The 20,643-nt window shown below is 48.6% G+C and overlaps 1 protein-coding gene across 5 annotated transcripts in view; it reads left to right on the forward strand.

Moving 5' to 3' along the window:
* LOC138453478 (uncharacterized) overlaps positions 1 to 20,643 on the forward strand; it is a 1,096,265-nt gene that overhangs the window by 812,622 nt on the left and 263,000 nt on the right. For all 5 annotated transcript variants that reach the window (XM_069606374.1, XM_069606376.1, XM_069606373.1 and 2 more), the window contains one exon: positions 15,127 to 15,365. In XM_069606374.1, coding sequence (XP_069462475.1) covers positions 15,127 to 15,365 — 239 coding nt within the window. The remainder of the gene's footprint in view (positions 1 to 15,126; positions 15,366 to 20,643) is intronic.

Consider the following 20,643-nt stretch of genomic DNA (forward strand, 5'->3'; position numbering starts at 1 on the left):
TCCTTCCGCCCCCCTCCCACCTTGGTGTGTGTGTGTCCTTTTCATTAAAGGGGCTGCGTCCCTTTTAGTCTCATACAACACCTCAACCGTGCTTTACATGAAAGTCGGGATCACATCTGTTCGATGAGTCTCACCGGTCTCCTCACTGCCCTGTGGGGTCTACTTGGAGATTCTCTGCTTTCACCAATCGCTTCAACTGGGGGGGTCTACATAGTTTTCATCTCCTAGATCTTCAGCGGCTGTCTCTGGTATTTCTGGATCATCAAGATACAGTCTTTTAAAGAATCATGCGTTCCTGGTGATGTCCCCTGGTTCTCCAGTTGCCGTTATCATGGGTCCTTTGATGGCTGTGATGATCCGAGGTTCTGGGTTGTAGCGGGTGTCCGTTTTCTTTCTCTGGATTTGTCGGACTAGGACGTCTTGTCCTCTGGGTTCTTTCACTTTTCTCTTTTTATCAGCCCATTCTTTGGCTTTCCTCTTCTTCTCGGCATCCCGTTCCCTTATGGCTGCATCTTCTTCTGGTGTGTAGTCTTCCCACTGAGGGATGTGCGTTCGGGGTCGGTATCTCACCATGAGTTCAGCTGGTGGTTTCCCCGTCGCGTCATGCTGAGTGTTCCTGTAGCTTCTGAGCATACTGCAGATGGCTTGCGCTTGAGGTACTTGCTCAGCTACAGCTTTCTGTCTGGTTAATTTGATGGTGGCCATGAACCGTTCCACCATCCCGTTGGCTTGGGGCCAGAGTGGTGTAACCTTCTGATGGTAGAAACCAAGGTCGTCCGCGAGCCTGGCAAATTCACGTCCTTGGAACAGGGATCCGTTGTCTGTCTTGACGATGTTGGGGATGCCCCATTCACTGAATAGCTCGTCTATGATGGGCGCCGTTTCAGCGAATTATGTCGACAGTGTTTGCTTGATGAACGGGAATCTTGAGTATTCGTCGATGATTACAAGCAGGTATGCTCCTTCTTCCAGGGGTCCATAGAAGTCCATCGCAACTTTTTGCCAGGGCCTCGCTGGAAGTGTTGTTGGTTGTAGGGGGTTCGGGTTTGACGCTTTTGCTGCTAGTTGGCAGGGTCTGCAGTGTGCCAGCATGTCTTCCACTACGACGTCCATGTAGGGAAACCAGATGTGATTCCTTAGGATCTTTTTTGTGTTGTCGATCCCCCGGTGGCCCTCATGGGCTAGTGTTACTAGGGTCTTCCGTAGATCTTTTGGAGCCACTAGCCTGTTTCCACATAGCAGTATGCCTTGATCTGTGGCTACTAGTTCTGTGTGTATTTTGGCTAGTCGATCAAGGACTTTCTTGTCCGCCCTCTCCCCTCCGTTTCCTCTTTCCTGGCACTCTCTCCATTTATTGGAGCAGGTGAGGTGAATGTCGGCTTTGATAGTCGGCCTTACTTCTTTCAGCGAATATTGCCGTTAATATTGTTGGTGGCATGGCCTTGGAGGATAGATAAGAGAGGTATTCTTCGGCCTCATGGGCTAGGGCGTTGTCACTTTTCATCAGTGGATGACTGGACAGGTAGTCTGCTGGATTGGCCTCTCCCCCAGGCTTGTGGATGATCACGTAGTCATATTCTTGTAGTCTTATCCCCCAGCGTTCAATTCGGGGAGGCATTTTAGTTTTGGGATTCCCAAATATTGAGAGGAGTGCTTGATGGTCTGTTACGAAGGTGAATTTCCAGGCAATTACAAAGTGGTGATACTTTTCGCAGGCCCATACTGCTGCAAGGCTTTCCTGCTCGGCTTGAGAATAAGCTCTCTCGGTGTGGGCTAGGGCGCGGCTGGCGTATGCCACAACCCCATGTCGTGTGCTGTCCTTGGTGTCGGTCTGGGCTAGGATGGCTCCAAGACCAACTGGACTAGAATCTACCGTGATGATGGTGTGCCACTCTGGATGGAAGTATACTAGCTGGCGGTGGTTGGTGAGGTTCTCTTTTATGGTTGTGAATGCTGCCATGCAGTGGAGGTCCCAGACAAATGGTTGGTCCTTTTTTAGGAGAGCTCGAAGTGGGTTGATGATGGTGGCGTAATTTGGGAGGTAGCGCGCACAGTATACCGTCATCCCTAGGAAGGAGCGCAGTTCCGCCGTTGTCGTGGGGGCCTGGAGGTCAGTTATAGCTTTTATTTTGTCCGGGTCGGCTTTTATGCCTCTGTTTGAAAATATATGACCAAAGAATTTAAGGTTGGTCTTGTTGATGTCACATTTGGGTCCATTTAAGGTTAGCCCCGCTTCTTGGTGGGTCTTGCAGACGGCTGTGAGGGCTCTATCGTGCTGTTCTTGGTCCCTTCCGAAGATCAGAATATAATTGCTGTAGTTTAGAGCGTTTACTTTGGATGATATTAGGCGCCTAATTGTCTCTTGAAAAATGTCTGCGGCGGACGATATGCCGAAATTGAGACGTTTGTATCTAAACAGCCCAACGTGTGTTGCGAAGGTGGTGATGGCTCTTGAAGCCGGGTCTAGGACGAGCTGGTGGTAGCCCTGATTGAGGTCTAGTTTTGAAAAGTGTGTCGCTTGGTTTAGCCTGATAAGCATGTCTTCCAGGCTTGGACCTGGGTGCCTCTCTCTTTGGATGGCGGTGTTTGGGAGGCGGATGTCGACACACATACGTAGACGTCCATTGTCCTTGGTCACTATTACTATGGGGGATACCCAGGGTGTTGGTCCTTCTGCTTTTTCTATGATGTCATTGAGGAGGAGGAGTTGGATCTCCTTTGACACTTGTGCCTGGAGGTGGAAGCCCACTTTGCGGGGGTGTTGTGGCACTGGCGTGATCTCGGGGTCAATGTGTAGTTTGACAACAGAGTTTTTGAGCATACCTACTCCTTCAAACAGTTTGGAGAATTGATCCTTGAGGTCCTCTTTCGTGAGGGGTTGACATGTTATTGACATGATGGTTTCTCATGCTGATGGTTGTCCCTTTATTATTTCCGACTGGTCGTATTGTAGATCAATCAGTGCTAGAGCTCTGGCCGTTTGGTAGCTGAGGAGACAGCGACCTATAGAAGGGCTCCTTATGACGTGAATTGTGGATGTTACTGTGAGGTCGCGATGTGTCAGGTCACATTGGAATTGCCCTTTTGATGTCATGGGCAGGGTCGCTCCCCATTGGAAGATGTGCGTTTTGGATTTCCGCAGGGGGTAAAAGATGGCAATGTCAAGATACAGTTCTTCATTCATGACATTTACCGTCGCTCCAGTGTCAACAACGAATTGGTTCCTGGCATTTCCCATCTGTATCGTGTCTCTGGGGGTTGGAGTGTCCTCAATGTCGACACTGAGGAGTCAGACATATTCCCTGTCATATCCGTCCTGTAGGTATTGGGTTTGTTGAATCTCTTCCTGCTGATATCTCGGCGGGGAGTTAATGTATGGGTCTATGTCCTGCGAGAAGGATAAAAAGTGACTATCTTGCTCGTGAGGTGGCAGGGTGTTCCTCATGTATGTCCTCTCTTGTTCTGATATTTGCACTGGGTCACTTTTGCGGATGTCATGATCTTTCCTGTCAGGTTAAATTTGTAGTCCTTCCAGTGCTCTCACGTTGTGTTTGGGCATTGGCAGGTGTTCATGGGGTAGGTTACCCCTCTTTCGATGGGACGTTGGTTATGTTGTTCTCTGTGCGTCTCTGGTGTACGACTGGCAGTCTGTGGGCAGGTTGAGTTCCCTTCGGGGAGTTGTTCCTTGCACATCACTTGAAAGTGGTTTTCCTGCCTGCATCATATACATCGCTGGCCAATAGCAGGGCATGGTCCTCTGTGTGGGAACTCAAACCCGCAGCGGTAGCATTGGCTGTCACTCTGTGTTCGTTGTGAGGAGTATCTGGGAGTTGATCTGTTTCGCGAGTTTGGGTATCGGGTGTAGGGGTTTACGGCTGCGATGATGTCGCCCTTTTTGAGGTTTTCAATTGCTGCGGCCTGTACATCAATTGTTTCGTATACCCTGGCCAAGTCCAGTACTTCTCGGAGGGAAAGAGGCTTTTTCAGAAGGTGTTTCCTGAACATCGAGGATATGCACCCTTATATTATGCGTAGTCTGATTGCTTCGTCGTCGTTAAAGTTGACAAAGTCACACTTGCTGATTTTTCTTTGAAGGCAGATGACAAATTCCCCTATCGATTCATGAGGGAGCGGGACACATTGATTGAAAGTATACCGCTCATAGTCACGATTGGGTGTTATGACGAGTTTCTCATTGATAGCTTCTAGAAGTTGTTGGTGCGGTCTTGTGGAGGAATCGTGCGTATGATGTTTTTGATTTCTCTCCCTGCAGCGTTAGTAAAGATGCTTATTATGTTAGGGGGTTCTTGCGTGCCAATGGCACCTACAAAGTCCTCAAATTCTTCGATCCACTCTTCCCACCGCTGGCCCTGGTCGTGGTGTGGGTTGAGCGTGAAAGGTGTGGGCCTTCTCATTAGGCTGGCATGTGAGGAGAGGCCTCCTGGCAGTGGTGGCTGGGCATTGGCGTCGGCTGCATCCGGAGCAGACATAGTGGCGCCACTGGGTGTGACAATATGTCCTTGGTGTGGTTTGGAATGTAAGGATTAGGTGTTTCCTTGGTCTCAGTGGCCGATGAGGCGGTGCCATGGGGTTTAACCTCTGACTAAATCAAAGCTCTAGAGTGGGTGGGCAGCTGGGTGTTTGGTGTGGGGCCCAGGCACCGTGGTGTAAATTTCACAGTGCACAGGTGCGTGTGTGCACACTTTGGATGGTGACTTTCCTGTTGCTTTTAGTTGAGGCAAGGCTGCCACTGGGGTGTTAATTATCCCCCTTTTCCTCAATGGAATGTCACAGAATGGAAGACACAGGGTTCTGTGTCTGTGTCTGTATGCCTGGATTGTCACTACTGTCACTCAATGGGAGACACGGGATATTAGGTCCGTGCTCTTCGTTCTCCTTCTCTCCTCCCCGTCCCTGCCGGCACTTCTTACTTGATAGGGGATGCGTCCACGGTGATTTGTCCTTGTACTGTTCCCGCAGGGGCCGGTGGAATGCAGCGACCGTCTGGGATTTCGGGTCTGCTCGGGCCCGTTTCGCTGCGTTAGGAGGCTGCTCCGTCCTTCCTGGAGCAGCGGTCACCGGGCTCCTGTCGCTGCAGCTCCGTCGCCGCTGGGCTGCGTCCATCGTTGGGCGCACAGGCCCCTCACTTGGAGCTTGGTTCTTTCTGAGTCGGGCTCACGGTCCCGCAAATTCTGCTGGGCACACGGGCCCATGTGTACTGCTGGGCGCACGTGCCCACGTAATATGTCAGGTACACGGCCCCACGTGTTCTGCTGGGCACACGGGCCCACGTAATATGCCGGGCACACGGGCCCACATATTGTGCAGGGCACACAGGCCGGCCTATTCCGCTGGGCACTCGGACCCACATATACTGCTGGGCACACGGGCCCACCTCGTCTGCCGGGCACTCGGGCCCACCTGGTCTGCCGGGCACATGGGCCCACCTAGTCCTTTGCTGCTGGGCTCACGAGCCCTCCGATACTGCCGCAGAGCGAGGGCTCGTGTCGGCTTCGTCGCCAGTTGTTAGGGGTTCATCCAACAATCATCCACACACACACATGGAAATGATGCACGGAGCCTTGGATCACATCAACCTTCTTTATTCATCTCTACATCTCAACTGCCCTTTTCCCTTTCCCGTCCCTCCACTTACTCCCCCCTCCCGCCTTGGTGTGTGTGTGTCCTTTTCCTTAAAGGGGCTGCGTCCCTTTTAGTCACGTACAACAGTACTGATTGTAGACCTAACGGGGGAATAGGTTTTCAGCAAGTTAAATCTAAGGTCAGGCTACCACTAGCTACGCCTTGCCAAGGAGTCCAGATACATCACAACATTTTCATCCCATATGGGCCTCCGGAGATATAAACACCTGAACTTCGGTATATCATCAGCGGCGGAAGTCTTCCAGAATGAGATCAGGAGAGAACTCCACGGCCTGGCCGGAACCACCATCATTAGTGATGACATCTTGATATACAGCTCCACAGCAAGCGAACACCACGAGCGACTAACCACAGTCCTCAAATGACTTGAGTAGTCAGGCCTCACTTTGCACACAGAAAAGTGTAAATTCAACAAAAGTGAACTGAACTTCTTTGGCTACGTATTCAACTCGGACTGCGTATCACCAGACCCAGCCAAAGTCAGCGATATCAAAGGCACAAAAGCCCCCACGTCAGCATCAGAAGTGAGAAGCTTCATGGGCATGGCCACTTACTGCACAATATTCATACCAGATCTGGCCACCCTTGCAGCACCGCTGAGGGAGCTCACGAAGAAAGATAAACAGTGGGAATGGGCAGAAGAGCACCAACAGGCGTTCCAGAACATAAAAGACCTGATATCAAGCACCACAGAAATGGCATTTTTCAACACAGACCGGGCCACAAAACTCCCGGTAGATGCCAGCCCTGTGGGGTTAGAGACTGTACTCACACTAGTGGACAGAGATGGCAGTGTGTACCAAGTCACGTTCGCCAGCCGAGCGCTTACAAAGACGGAGCAAAATTATGCACACATCGAGAAGGAATTACTGGCAATCCTGTGGGGCTGTCGCCATTTCAGTGTATACCTACTAGGACAGCCGGCAAAAGTATTCACTTATCACAAGCCACTCATACCTATCTTCAGGGGGACAGCAACATGCTCCCCAGCGCGGCTAAAAAAATGGAGGCTCCAACTGCAGCCCTAACATTGACGTTGCAAATCGGGCCTGAGCGGACAACCCAGCTGATTATTTGTCCCACCACCCGCCACCAGCCATGAAGAAGAGCATGCTGTGGAGACGGAAGAGCATGTATGTCATGTAATCGCCTGCGCACGCCCACGAGCTCTAACTCTGCAGGAGATAGCGGACAAAACAAGAGCAGACACCTGTTTACAGCGGACCACCCAGACCATTCAATCAGGCGACTGGAGAAACTACTTGGCGGCAGTGGCACAACGTACTGCGACAGCACAAGAGAAGTTACAAGTGCTATTCGGCATCCGCCACAAACTCAGTCTCGGAAGAGGGCATCGTATTGAAGGGGCACAGAATCATCCTACCGGAGATGCTGGTAGGGCCCTAAACTAGCACATGGAGGCCATCAAGGCATAGTAAAGACCCAAGCATACTTGAAATCCAGGATGTGGATGCCACGGTTGCAGCACAGTGTAATCGAATTAGTACAATCATGTGCAGCGTGCCAATCCTCAAGGAGATTAACGACGCCAGAGCCTATCATGAGCGCGCCCAGGAGCCACATGAGATGGGAATCAATGAGCATGGACTTTTGTACCATCGCAGGAGAGGGATATCTGCTCGATTTGGTTGACGAGTTCAGCAGATATCCGGAGGTAGAGCATGTTAAGTCCACGAACGCAGAATCAGTCAACACAGCCCTCGAAAAGATTTTCACTGTTCACGGATCGCCCAAGAAGCTGAAGAGCGACAACGGACTACCCTTCACTAGCCAGGAACTCAAAAATTCCTCGCCAACCTGAACATCAAGCACAGGAAAATCATTCCTTGCTGGCCACAGGCAAACAGTGATGCGGAACGCTTTATGGGGTCCCTGAACAAGACCATAGAATTGCAATGGACCACAACCAGCAGTGGCTGCTGGCAGTGTACAGGTTCCTGCGAACACACCGACAATCCCCATACACATCCACAGGGGTAAGCCCAGCTGCATTGATGTTTGGGATACCAATACAGGCCAAAATACCGCTGCACCCGAGCTGGGTGAATCCAGACCCTGACATTCCACTCATGGAGGAGAGATGAGTCAGGTGGAACGAGAAAGAGAGTCAAGTTCGCCATGCGCAACACAGGGAGTTGCAACCAGGAGACACCGTGTTAGTAAAGACAAGAGCACCACAGAAGAAAATGACACCAACATACGAATCACACCCTTGGACAGTACAGGACGCCAACCACAGCATGGTAACAGCCCCCAGGAAGACAGAAGTAGTGACGCGAAATGTATCCCATTTCTGGAAACTTCCAAAGACACTGTGGAAGGAACAGGAAGATGCCCGGACAGAGAGGAGAGATCCCCCAAGAGACCCTGAGACACCAGCAAGAGCAAATAGGGGCACTCCCCCACAAAGTGACTCAGCACCAGAACCCACTCAGGGGCGAGACCCCCAGCTGAGAACCCCCACTAGGGAACCACACCTCAAAAACCACACCTAAGGTAACAGCTTCGAGAGAAGCCACAGCCGTTTTCCCGACTACACGGATACGGGCTCGAAGGGATCTACATACGAAGGTTGGTGCGAACCAGTGAGAGACATTAGTAAATATGCGATACATTACTCACCGTAATCATATTTCTGATGCTTGTATCTGCTTAGATTCACATGCTGTGCATAGGCTGACATCTAGTGGAAGCTGCGGTGTATTACAGTTTGTTTTTCGAAACTCGAAAATGGGCGTCGACACAGGGCGTGCCAGTAATACTATCCCTAGTGTGACGTCCAGTGTACCCATGATCCCTCACGCGTGTAGGGCCCTCAGATTGTATTTTTTCTGACATGAGGTAGCATGAGGAGTAGCGTGAGTACAGATAATCCAAGCAGATAGATAGATAGATAAGACTACAAGCATCCATGCGCCTTCTCTCGGAGGGGAGGAAGGGCAGGTTCATGTGAATCTAAGCAGATACAAGCATCAGAAATACGATTATGGTGAGTAATGTATCCCTTCTGAGGCTTGTGCAATCTGCTTAGATCACATGCTGTGCATAGATTAGCGAGCAGTGTTAGAAGAAGGAGGTGGGATGTGAGAAGGGTCATGAGCAAACAGGTGTTTTAGAACCGCTTGTCCCACTTGAGTATCTGTCTTGGAGTGAGTGTCAATGCAGAAGTGCTGAGTAAAAGTGTGAATAGAGCTTCATGTAGCTGCTTTGCAAATGGTATCAAGGGGTACATTTGCAATGAAAGCCAGTGTGGCCCCGATGCCTCCTGTAGAGTGGACCCTTGGCATAAAAGGCAGAGTCTTCTCAGAAAGGGAGTAACATAGCTGAATACAATTGACTATCCACTTGGAGATGGCACCTTTAGAGATGCGATCTCCTTCTCTGCCTATATCTACGGAGACAAACAGTTGGTCTGTTTTTCTTAGCAGCCTGCTCTTGTCTACATAGTAGAGGACCGCTCTTCGCACATCTAGAGTGTGTAGTTTCACCTCAGCAGAGCTTTTGGGTTCTTGGAAGAATGCCGGAAGCTCAATGGACTGGGTAACACGGAATTTTGAAATTAACTTAGGTGAGAACCTAGGGTGTGTTCGTAGAACCAGTTTATCCTTTTGAACAGTAAAGAAAGGATCCTGCACTGACAGAGCCTGAATTTCACTGACCCTTCTTATGGATGTAATGGCTACTAAGAAGGCAGTTTTATAGGTCAGGTGTTTGAGACTGGCTTTATGCATGGGTCCAAAGGGGGGACCCATGAGCTTAGAAAGCACCACATTAAGGTCCCATCCCAGTGGTGGGTTAGAAATTGGAGGGTGGAGTCTCCTTACCCCTTCCATGAAGGCTTTAACCACTGGTACTTTCCACCACAAAACCTTTTTATGGGAGGTGGTGTAGGCTGACAGCGCCGCCAGGTGTACCTTTAGTGAATTAAATACCAATCCCGAATCCAGCAGGTGGAGCATGTAGGTGACAATATTGGAAGGAGTGCAATCAACTGGGTTGATTTGCTTATTCTGGCACCAAATAACGAATCTCTTCCATTTATTAAAATAACAGTGCCTCGTGTTTGGCTTCCTAGATTCTTTTAGGATGTCCATGCACCTGGTAAGTTGAGATGTCCAAACTCTATGGCTTCAGGAGCCATGCTGCCAAGTTCATTGAGCCGGGTTGAGGATGCACTGTTTGACCTCGGTTCTGGGATAGAAGGTTGTGCCAGCACGGGAGTCTGATGGGTTCGCACGTTGCTAGTCTGCGCAGGTGTGGGAACCACGGTTGTCTCGCCCACATGGGAGCAACTAGGATGAGCGTCATCGATTCCCTGTGCATCTTGTTGACCACTTTCCTCATGAGAGGAGTTATTGGAAAAGCGTAAGTAAACATCCGTGACCAATTCATCCACAGGGCGTTCCCCTTGGAGTCTGGCTAGGGAAACCTGGATGCGAATTCTGGGCATTGTCTGTTTTCGCTTGTGGCGAATAGCTCTATAGTGGGGAAACCCCACTGTGAGAAGAGATCTTCTACGAGTTCTCTGTGCAGACACCATTTGTGTTCTTCCGGGAGGGGATCTCTGCTCAAAGCATCTGCTAGTGAATTGAGACCCCCTGGAACATGTTGAGATGACAGGTAAATGTTCCGTCTGAGTGCCCATGTCCAAATTTTCTGGGCAAGCCTGGACAGATTTGACGAACGAGTCCCTCCCTGTTTGTTTATGTAAAACATTGCTGTTGTACTGTCTGTTAAGATCTGTACTGAGAGGTTCAAAAGGTGGGGTTCGAACGCTCGAAGCGCTCTGAAGACTGCCAGAAGCTCTAGCAGATTGATATGATTCTTGGCCACTGTGTGAGACTAGATACCCTGAGCTGTGTGGTGAAGGAGGTGTGCTCCCCACCCTGACAGGGACGCGTCTGTAGTGACTACAGCTTGTATCTCCGGATCGTAAAAGGGTTTCCCCTTTGACAGGATTTCTCTTGTCCACCAGTGAAGACTTTGTACAAGTGTTGGCGAAACGACCACTAGATCATCCCACTGACCACTTGCCTGAGACCACTGTTTCGCCAACCATTCTTGCATGGGTCGCATGCCCAGGCGCACGTGGGGGACCAGGTAAATACATGCCTAGCAAACGCATTGCTTTGCGCACTCTTATCTGGCGGCCGGACTGGTATTGAGGAATTTGCAGTAGTATATTCCGAATTCTTTCCTCTGATGCAAAGACCAACCCCTCTTAAGTGTTTAGGACAGCTCCTAGGAACTGTTTGGAGGTGCTTGGCACCAGGCTTGATTTTCTCTCGTTGATAGAGAAACCCAATTCCAAGAGGAGATCGATAGTCCTTTGGATGTTGGATCTGCAAATTACTGGGGTCTCCCCCGTGATGAGCCAGTCGTCCAGGTTAGGCTATACTGGCATTGCCCCCATGCATAGGTGTGCTGCCGCCACCACCTTGGTGAATACCCTTGGAGCCGAGGCTATACCGAAGGGCAGCACCTTGAACTGGTAGTGCTGACTGTCCACCTTGAAGCGCAAGAATCTTCTGTGCGGTGGGAACATAGAAATATGAAAATAGGCATCTTTCATATCCAATGTTGCCAAGTAATCCCCTCTTTTTAGGAGTGGGATTACCTCTTGTAGAGTAGTTATGCGAAATTTCTGGGGCTGGACATACTTGTTTGCAGGGCGTAAGTCTAATACTGGATGCATTGTCAAATCTTTTTTTGGCACAAGGAAGTAAGTTGAATAGATACCCTTGTTTAGCTGGTTGCCCGGGACGAGTTCTATTGCGTCCTTTGCGAGAAGATTGACGATTTCCTCGAGGAGGATCTTCTGGTGGTCCAGGGAATTTATTTTTTATCGTGGAGGGTGGTTGCGGGGGCGCTCTAGCAGTTTGATGCAGTATCCTGCGGAAACTGTGGACAGCACCCATCTGTCCGATGTGATCCCTTCCCATGCCTGGGTGAAGTTGGAAATGCGCCCCCCTACTGGGGATGCATGTAAAGGTACGCTGAGTGGAACGTCACTGCTTTGCGGGAGGCGTACCGCTGCCTCTGCCAGGGCTGCCTCTACCTCTACCACGGCCCCTCTTGTTACCTCTGCCGTAACTCTGGGTAGTCTGCTGGTTGCCACCCCATGATGTACCCTGTCCCTGTGTATAATTGGAGCCCCGTTGTGAATTTTGGCCGTGCGAGCGACGAAAATTACTGTTCCCTCTTTGATTAGTGGGCTTATTCGTCAATTATCCCAGGGACTTTAGAGTATCATGCTCGTCTTTGGCAGTTTTTAATGCGTCCTCTATCGCTTTGCCAAACAGGACATTCGGTTCGACCGGCATGTCAATCAGGGTCGCCTGTGTCTCGGGTTTGAACCCTGACTGTCTTAGCCAGGCGTACCTCTTAATGACAGTGCTCTCTGTTATGAGCCGGCCTGCATTATCTGCGGCGTCAAAGGTTGTCTTGAGGATGCAACCTGACACGGCTCTACACTCCGACGCGATCCGGGCCAGCTAACCCTTTAGTAGTTCCGATGCGGAGTCAATGAGAGCAGCTACCTGCTCCCACTGGTGGCAGTTATAGCTTGCCAGCAGAGTGGTGGTGTTGGCGATTTTCGCTTGGTAAGCGGATGTGGTGGCTACCTTTCTTCCTAACCCATAAATTCTTTTGCTCTCCTTGTCTGGGGGAGCCTCAGATGAAGATAGCAGTGTTCCCGCTCTCTTTCTGGTGTTAGTAATTACTAAGGAGTCTGGCTTCAGTTGACCCCTTATGTAAAGAGGATCTGACTGGGCGGCCCTAAACATCTTCTCAATTCTGGGGTTTACAGCCCTGGTGAGATTAGGATTAAGAAGGGAAGGATCTATTCTACGTTGGATAGATTTGAGAATAGGAATGGCTTGAGCAATGGGTTTTTTGTCTCCCACTAGCTCCTCTCAAAGTCCCTCTCCTCTTGTGCCCCCTGAGTGTCGATGCGGAAGTGTTCTGCCACTCTAGCCAAGACCATTTAGCAGGGGCTGGTTATCTACTGGAGAGTCTGTAACCTGAGGTTCTTTGTCAACGGGAGAGTCTATATTGTAGTCTTCTGCGACATTTTCCTCTTCCCCATCCTGGCCCTCGTCATCTCCATAATAGTCTACCCCGTTTGGTCATGCAACAATTGTAAGTCTGGATCCTCTGAATATTGTTGTGGATCCTCGCTAAAATGCTGATAAGGCTGTATATAGTAAGGTCTGAAATTAGGGCCCGAGTTGGAGTCTCAAACCGAGGTTTTTTACTAGGGGGATGAGGGTCCCTGGATCCTGAAGGAGTAGCGCTGCCTGGAGTGTAAGAGAGGAAATGTTCTGGGTTTTTAGAGTAGAAATCAGCCAGGGAAGACATTCTGCTCATTACCCTTTCTATATCTTCACTGCTCCATTTCCTGGAGCTGGGGATGACCACCTCTTGAGAAGGTTCCCTTCCTATTCCCCTACCGTGAGGAGAGGCAGGAATAGCTTTAGTTTTAGGTGTAGAGACAGGGGTCTTGAAACTATCCTTATCTGAATATTTATGTGTGTCCTTATGTGTCTGTGGAGCAGAAGTAGAGTGTACTGTCTTTTTCTGCTGTTGCCCCCCTTCCCCTTGAGTAGAAGAGTGTTTTCCTGAAGTTTTCACCCTTTCTAAGCTTTTCGACGCCTGGCGTCGAGATTCAGGGGAGGTCTCTTTCTCTTTCGAGTGTGCACGTCGGGACTCGGAAACCGACGCCGAATGGGCTCCCGGAGCCGACTTCTGGTGTGCGGCCTGGGGGTGGAGGTCAGATTCGTCTTCTGACGAACGTACCTCCGTGACTTGGGGAAGCGAGGCACTCTTGGCAACTGTGGACGGTTGCCTTGTGTCATGAGGCGATCTCGACCTGGAACGCCCAGAGGACACCGAATCCGTGGACCGCTCTCTACGTGCCTTCTTTTTCCGAGAAATCGACACGCGTGTCAAGTCCCGGTTGGGATCAGTGTGTTTAGGAGTAGTAGTGATGTTAGCGCTCGTGTCGTCGGTTGTTGTCCCCATAACTGCCCTGCCAGACAATCCTCCGGGGTCGGGGACTAGCGCTTGGGTGTCTTTCGACGCCCCTGTGCACTCGCCATCTGAAAAGGCGGCGTCGCTGCAGTCACTGAAGGCACCCACCGCTTCCATGGCCTCGAGCTGCCTGGCGTGGTAGGCCCAACGCTTAGTGGAGTGGTCCGTGAGCGTTTTTGCTTTAAAAAGCTTACACGCTTTGCAGTTAGCCTCGGGGTGGTCCCTCGGCAAGCACAGATTACAGGTGGCATGTTTGTCAACCCAAGGGTACTTGCGGTTGCACTTGGGGCAAAATTTAAATGGAGTACTCTCCATATGCACCTTATGGCAGCGGACTTGTGTGTGTAGGAAATAATAAGAGTGTAGAGTATGTTTCCACCCCCCACTCTCCCTACTTGTAGGGCCGAGGCCAGAGGCCTGCCGACGGTTGTCTGTTCTTCGGACGTCGATCTTCGATGTCTTCGATGTGGGAGTGGAAGAACGGGGAATTTAATATCGATTTTTATCAAAATGGCTGAAAGCCAGGGATCTCCGCGCAATGCTTCTGACCAGTATGGCGGAAAAAAACAATCTGAGGGTCCTACGCGCGTGAGGGATCATGGGTAGAGTGGGCGTCACACTAGGGATAGTATTACTGTAACGCCCTGTGTCGACGCCCATTTTCGAGTTTCGAAAAACAAACTGTAATACTCTGCAGCTTCCACTAGATGTCGGCCTATGCACAGCATGTGATCTAAGCAGATTCCACAAGCCTCAGAAGTTGTGTTATAAAAGCATTCTAAGTTTGGGAGGAATGTGGTGTATCCAAATAGGACCCGAGCACATGACGAGGGGATGACGTGACCGGGAATGTAATAAAGTGGGTGCAGAAGATGTTAATTCCAGCGCTAGCAACTGCAAAAGCGGGTCCATATCATTACTGCTCCGTGTTAATGCGTGAGAGAGTGTGGAGTGCATGCAAACGTGTCCGGCCTCCCTGCTGTCACCAGAGGCTGGGGAAACCGCACAAGTGAGACCAGTAAACTATCTGCTTTCTTAATGTGTATTTTGGAGACAGAGGACACATTCTGATTTGTAATTTTACCACAACCTGTCGTGCATGTGGATATGCAATGGTTAATAAAAGAGTGACCAAGCATGATTATTTTGTTTCATCTTTGAGAATTCCCCTCATTAGCCTCACTGTTAGGAAATGTGCACTTGAAACTGGCCCTCTTCCTCCTATACTTGTGCAATACTTTCTGATCGAGCCCAATGATCACAGTGCATTTAGAAAGGGTGTAACAGAGCATCGAAGATTGATATTTCTCGGTATTCTCACTAGTATTTTGTGAAAAATGATTCAGTCAGTGTAATGTTTGCATTGCTGTCATAGTTTCACTAACATTTTTACAATGAATGTGTTTCTAGGCTGCAAGCTGGTACCATCTGGTTCTGAGTCAGGTTTCCTTCAAGAATGCCAAATGGAGTGAAATGGGCAGGAAGCTGGGTTTTGCCAACAGTGCTTGGAAGCTTCAAGCAGACCGTTTCTTAATTCAGCACCCACCTCCTGATCCCGGAGAACTGCTCCGTATGGGCAAATTATTTAATCGGTTATCCAAGTTTCATCCTGAAATAGAAAGGCAGCAAGCAATGCTATTATCACAGAGGTATGTAGATTTTTGAATTCCTGCAAATGTCTTATTTTATCGTTTTGTTGGTTAGTTTGAGAGGAAATAGTTTTATCTCCTTTGTAGAACTCAGTTGAGGTCTCGCCATTTGGATATTTCTCAAATGATAACTCAGTTAGACTTTGTAACACTGCTTCATGGGTGCTCTGCCTTGTCTCTGCCCTCTGTGGTGTAGAGAAAAGGAGAGATAGGCGTCATGACGTAGAACGTCATGACGCGGCTGTAACAATAAAAAGAAGCTTGGCCCACCAAGACGGGACCAGTGAGAGCGACCATGCGGCCGGCCCTCATGAAGCCTGGATCATGGCCACACTGCACTGTCTTGAAAGGAACCAATGGTCACCAACTTCCTTTCCAAGACCGTTTTTATTGTCACTAGAAACTTGGCATGAGAGTTATGCGTCTCGTGTGTGGTTTTATTCACATCCTGCTTTTGGCATTTCAAAATTTGATAAAGTTCATTTTTTTTCACTCAATTACTTTGTTGGGGCTTTTTGAATATTTATTTGGCTACCTACGTTGTTTCCCATTGTTTCACCTTAAAAGTTTACTGATTGAAACCAAATAGTTATTTCCACAAACAGTGAGAATACTTTTTCTAATTTGCTGAAGCATCAGGAGTTCAGCAAGCTATCCGGTTGCTGTGATTTTATGTGAACATACCACTGCCTCATTCTTCAGTGCAGGCCTGTCCTCTCTATGCTTTGGTTCTTGAAGTGGCATCATACTTCAGGTAAGTCACGGTGGAGGCAAGGATGAGTCAAGAGGCAGGAGGTACAAAAGGAAACTGTTTTTTTTTGTTACAGGGTATATAGTAGGTGGGGAACGAGTTGATTGCCATCCACCTAGGTCTAGCTCCCATTCTGCAAGTCCCTTCAACTGCTAAACCTAGAACCTACATGCAGTGAAAGTTCCATCTCACATATAACATTCTGATAGAGGTAACAGTATATGCACTAAGCAGTGAGCATACTACACATCTCCCTTCCTATAACATTACAAAAATTACCAAGTTGACATTCACTCATATTCTTGACACACCCCACACATGCACCGACAACAACCTAAGCCACTGTACGCATACACATAAACTTACATCAACAAACTCGAGACTCTTCACTAGACGCTCAACCTGCAGCACAATAACAATACACCTTTCATCCCAGCCTGCCACACTGCCACACTGCGGACCATGAGTCTGCCACACTCGCGCACGAACCTGCTAACAAACAATCCAGACAACATTCTCAACCATCATACACACTGAATCTCCTTTTACATGGAGCTGCACCTCCAGGTCATGGGACTGCCACTCCCAAGCACGACCTTTACGCCTGAGGCCTCTATTCTCATCCTGGTACCGAAAAGGACATTAAATGGTTTAACAACCTTTTCTGTACTTAAGACCTATTCTGAAGGTTGCGCATTCTTCCGAAGTCGGAAGGAATGCAGCACTTCCGGAATACATGTGGCGGTTGCTAGGATGGGTTGGAAACCAACCTAGCAACCGCCACATTCGTAAACTGGCTTTCTTGAAGGCTATTCTTGTGGCAATCCTCCAGTTTAATATGTGCGCAAAATAGCGCACATATACGGTACAATATTGGTGCCATTATTCTGGAGGAGTGCCACAAGAAGCCTTGTTTGGTGTACATGAAAGTGTTCATTCTGTAACGTTGAAGCTGCTTACTTTGGTGTAAATGAATGAACACTTTCATTTACATGGGTGTATAAGAACACTTTCCGATACACCAAAGTAAGCAGCTTGAAGCTGCTGTCTTTGGTATATAGGAAAGTGTTCATATACACCTGTGTTCTCGGCAGCATTTTCGTAAAATAACGAATATTTCATTATTTTACGGAAATGCTGCTGAAATTTCAGGATTGCACCTGTTATAACTAAAACAGGCGCAATCCTGAAGGTGCACTGTCGTGCACTACGAGGACTCTCAGGCCCACTTGAGAATACTGGTGGTGCCTGGGAGTCCTCATTTGGCGCAGTGAATCATGGTCTTTAGCACCTTCACGGCGCCAAGTTCTGAATCGGGGCCTGAGCATGCTGTACTTGACCAAACATTACTAACACTCAGAAGACCAGTCACAGCCCATGTAAAGGTGTTACAAAGCAATTTGCATAAAAACAACCGTGAAGCCAATCACACCACATCTCGTTACAGCACACATAAAAGATAAGAAAAGGATAGAACAGAGAACGTACAAGATAAAGAACACACACAACATGTGTGCATGCAGAGAAGCAGCACAGAGTGACACACCAATTGTGGGCGTAAATAAGGAACTCCATGCCAGTGTGTGAGCTGAAAACAAAACTATTATTTGTTATGCACACTCACACTTTGAAACAAAGCATCAATTAGCACAGCTATACCTTGAACATTTTCAACAGTATATAAAGCTGTGCACAACCAAAATGTAAACATATACTGCATAACTCCAACCACTCTTCCACACTGTTGGTGCTGGAACTTTACCTTACAAACACACTTCTGAACCTTCAGTGCCAGAAGTCCCATTCAAAACCACAAACATTCTCCCAACATGAATCAAACAAGTGTAATAAGCATTAAAGTCAGAGCACAATTATAGGTTAGCTACTCCCACAATGCGCACCTCTCAATAGAGCACACACTTTCAGGCATGCCTACATTTAACATTTTTACACTATCAAGTTCTTATGACATTATCATATCACTTCTTAAGTTTTAATATGTCCAGGGCACTTCCTAGCGAATTTCTGGACATGTTTGAGCACCGTTTTCATCACACATAGAAATGGTAGATGCACATGCATTCTAATAGAACAGCTAAATTCCATGTACGTATTTTACATTTTTAACGTGCACGTAATATCAGCAATATCTTTATAATATTTTGAAGTTCAAAAGGTGTTCACAAAGGTAATCACTAAATTGTTGGGCCTTTGCTACAAACTGTCAAAATTACAACTCTCTAAAGCGCTTAAAATTAACACATGCTTTCAGCACTATGACATTTTCAGATCTATAATGCTCTTAATGTTAGCACTAGTTTGCAGGGCAATGAGCAATACACTCTTGACTCACATTCACCTATCATTAAACCATACAGCTCCAAACATACTGCGCACAAATGTTGGGGTTGCATCTTAACTTCACAGGCAATGGTGATCAGTCACCTCTCTGAGAGACCTGAAGGTGTCTCACTCACTAGTCCCCGGGGAACTGTCATCCAGGTGGCCTGGACACGGCCATCGCTATTGGATACAGTTCCTGGGGGTGGACCAGTGGAGGAGGATCACCTGGGTGAGGGGTCCTCAGGGAGTGGAAGTGGGACACCGAAGGGTGAGACGCAGTATCCCCTTCCTTGTGACACCTTTTCCCCATCCTGCCAAGTAAGATATTTAGAAACTCTACCCCCCCTTTTCCAACACCAACACTTTATCACACCGTGAGGGACAACGGACTAAAACCTGGGCCGTTTACCTGACATGTCCCAACACAAGGGTAAGGCAGAGCCAGGTAGTTGATGACAACTACACACACCTGACCGTCATTTCCCTTTCCCATCGGGATGAAATGCAGAGCACGAGAGCACACTCTGAGCAAGGCTGAATATCACAAGGAAGCAGTTATTGCAAGACGGCAGTTCAAGTGGAGAAGAAAGGCAGCAAGACCTGAAAGGACGACAAGGAGGGAGTTGCTCTTACCCTTTTCAACCAAGACCCGCAAATCCTCTGACAAAGGAACAATAAGACCATGAATCGTGGCTGGCAAATGGTGTGACGGATGTCAGCGGTACATGATACCCTCCCGCACTGATAGCCAGGGTGGGGAGACGTGGTTACCATTGTGGTACCGTCCTTTACTCCAGCGGCTAGAAAAAGGCCAACGAGTTCTGCACAGCCAGTGAGTCGGAAGAACCTAATAGGAGACCGGACTGTGTTAGACTCAAGGTTGCAGTGGCAATATTAAGAAGATTAATAGACAGAAGTCTTTTGTTGTGAACAAAATTGGTACCAGAGATAGAGTGGTCCAGCGCCACATGGGCGCTCATTCGAAGGACTCTAGCTGGTACCCCTCTCTTGAACAAAGAGAATGTGAACTGAGGATAATATTAACACTACAAGTACCAAGAGGCCACAGAGAAGGCCAGTGTGAGGTGTCAAGGTGGTCATCCAAGGGTCAAGCCAAACCCCTTGCACAATTGAAAGTCCTTGTAGAAGCTTGAAAGAAAGTGAAATTGTGCATCCGAATGAGGGAATTGTGGAACAGGCATTTACGCCCGGCTGAGGGGAACGCTGTGCAAACGGGAAGGGAGTAGTTTCTTACCTGTAACTCAATTTCTCCAGCGTTGGTATCTTTCATGGATTCACATGCTGTGAATATTTCACGTCGTCAGGCTGGGAAACCTCAGTAACTTTAACTTAGCGTTTTCCTATGGAAAACTTCCACACTTTAGTGTCCTATCAACGTTCTTTTTGGGTCCGGCAGGCTACATCAATAGGACGTCTGATATAAATAGCCCCGCCCCCGCTGCTTCCCTTCAGATTTTAACCTCCAAAATAGAGGACACCCTAACCAAGGTTTGCCTGCAGGGGCGGCCGGTGGGTGCATGTAAATCCATGAACGATACCAACTCTGGAGAAATGGAGTTACAGGTAAGAAACTACTCCCTTCTCCAGCACTGGATCTTTCATGGATTCACATGCTGTGAATAGATTACGTAGCAGTATGACAAACTTGGAGGTGCATGACAGGCAAACCACACCCCATGCCCTAAAACATGACAACAAACCCAAAGAATGACGTACCCACAGGCATGATAATAAAAACAGCAAGGCAAAAAACAAACAGAAAAACACCCTACCTTACTGAAACAGGCAGTGGAGGACTGCCCGTCCCACCAGCACATCTTCCACATGTTGCTGCCCCAGACAGTAGTGCCTGTTGAAGGTATGCGCCACCGCCCAGCATGCCGCCTGGCAAATGTCAACGAGTGGTATACCAGCCCATTACGCCACCGACGACGCTGTGGACCGTGTAGAATGGGCCTTAGGATTGCCCGTCAAAGGCTTGCCAGCTTTCGTTTGACAAAATGAAATTGTAGAGGAGACCCAACAGGAAAGTCCTTGCTTGGAAATAGATAGCCCCTTGTTGGAGGGACCAAATGCCACAAACAGCTGTTTGGACCTCTGGAAACCATAAGTACGGTTCAGATAAAACTTCAATGCCCTCTTGACGTCCAGAGAATGCAAGGC

The sequence above is a fragment of the Ambystoma mexicanum genome, chromosome 4p (assembly GCF_040938575.1).
Source record: "Ambystoma mexicanum isolate Mex_15411 chromosome 4p, UKY_AmexF1_1, whole genome shotgun sequence".
Classification (NCBI taxonomy): Eukaryota; Metazoa; Chordata; class Amphibia; order Caudata; family Ambystomatidae; genus Ambystoma; species Ambystoma mexicanum.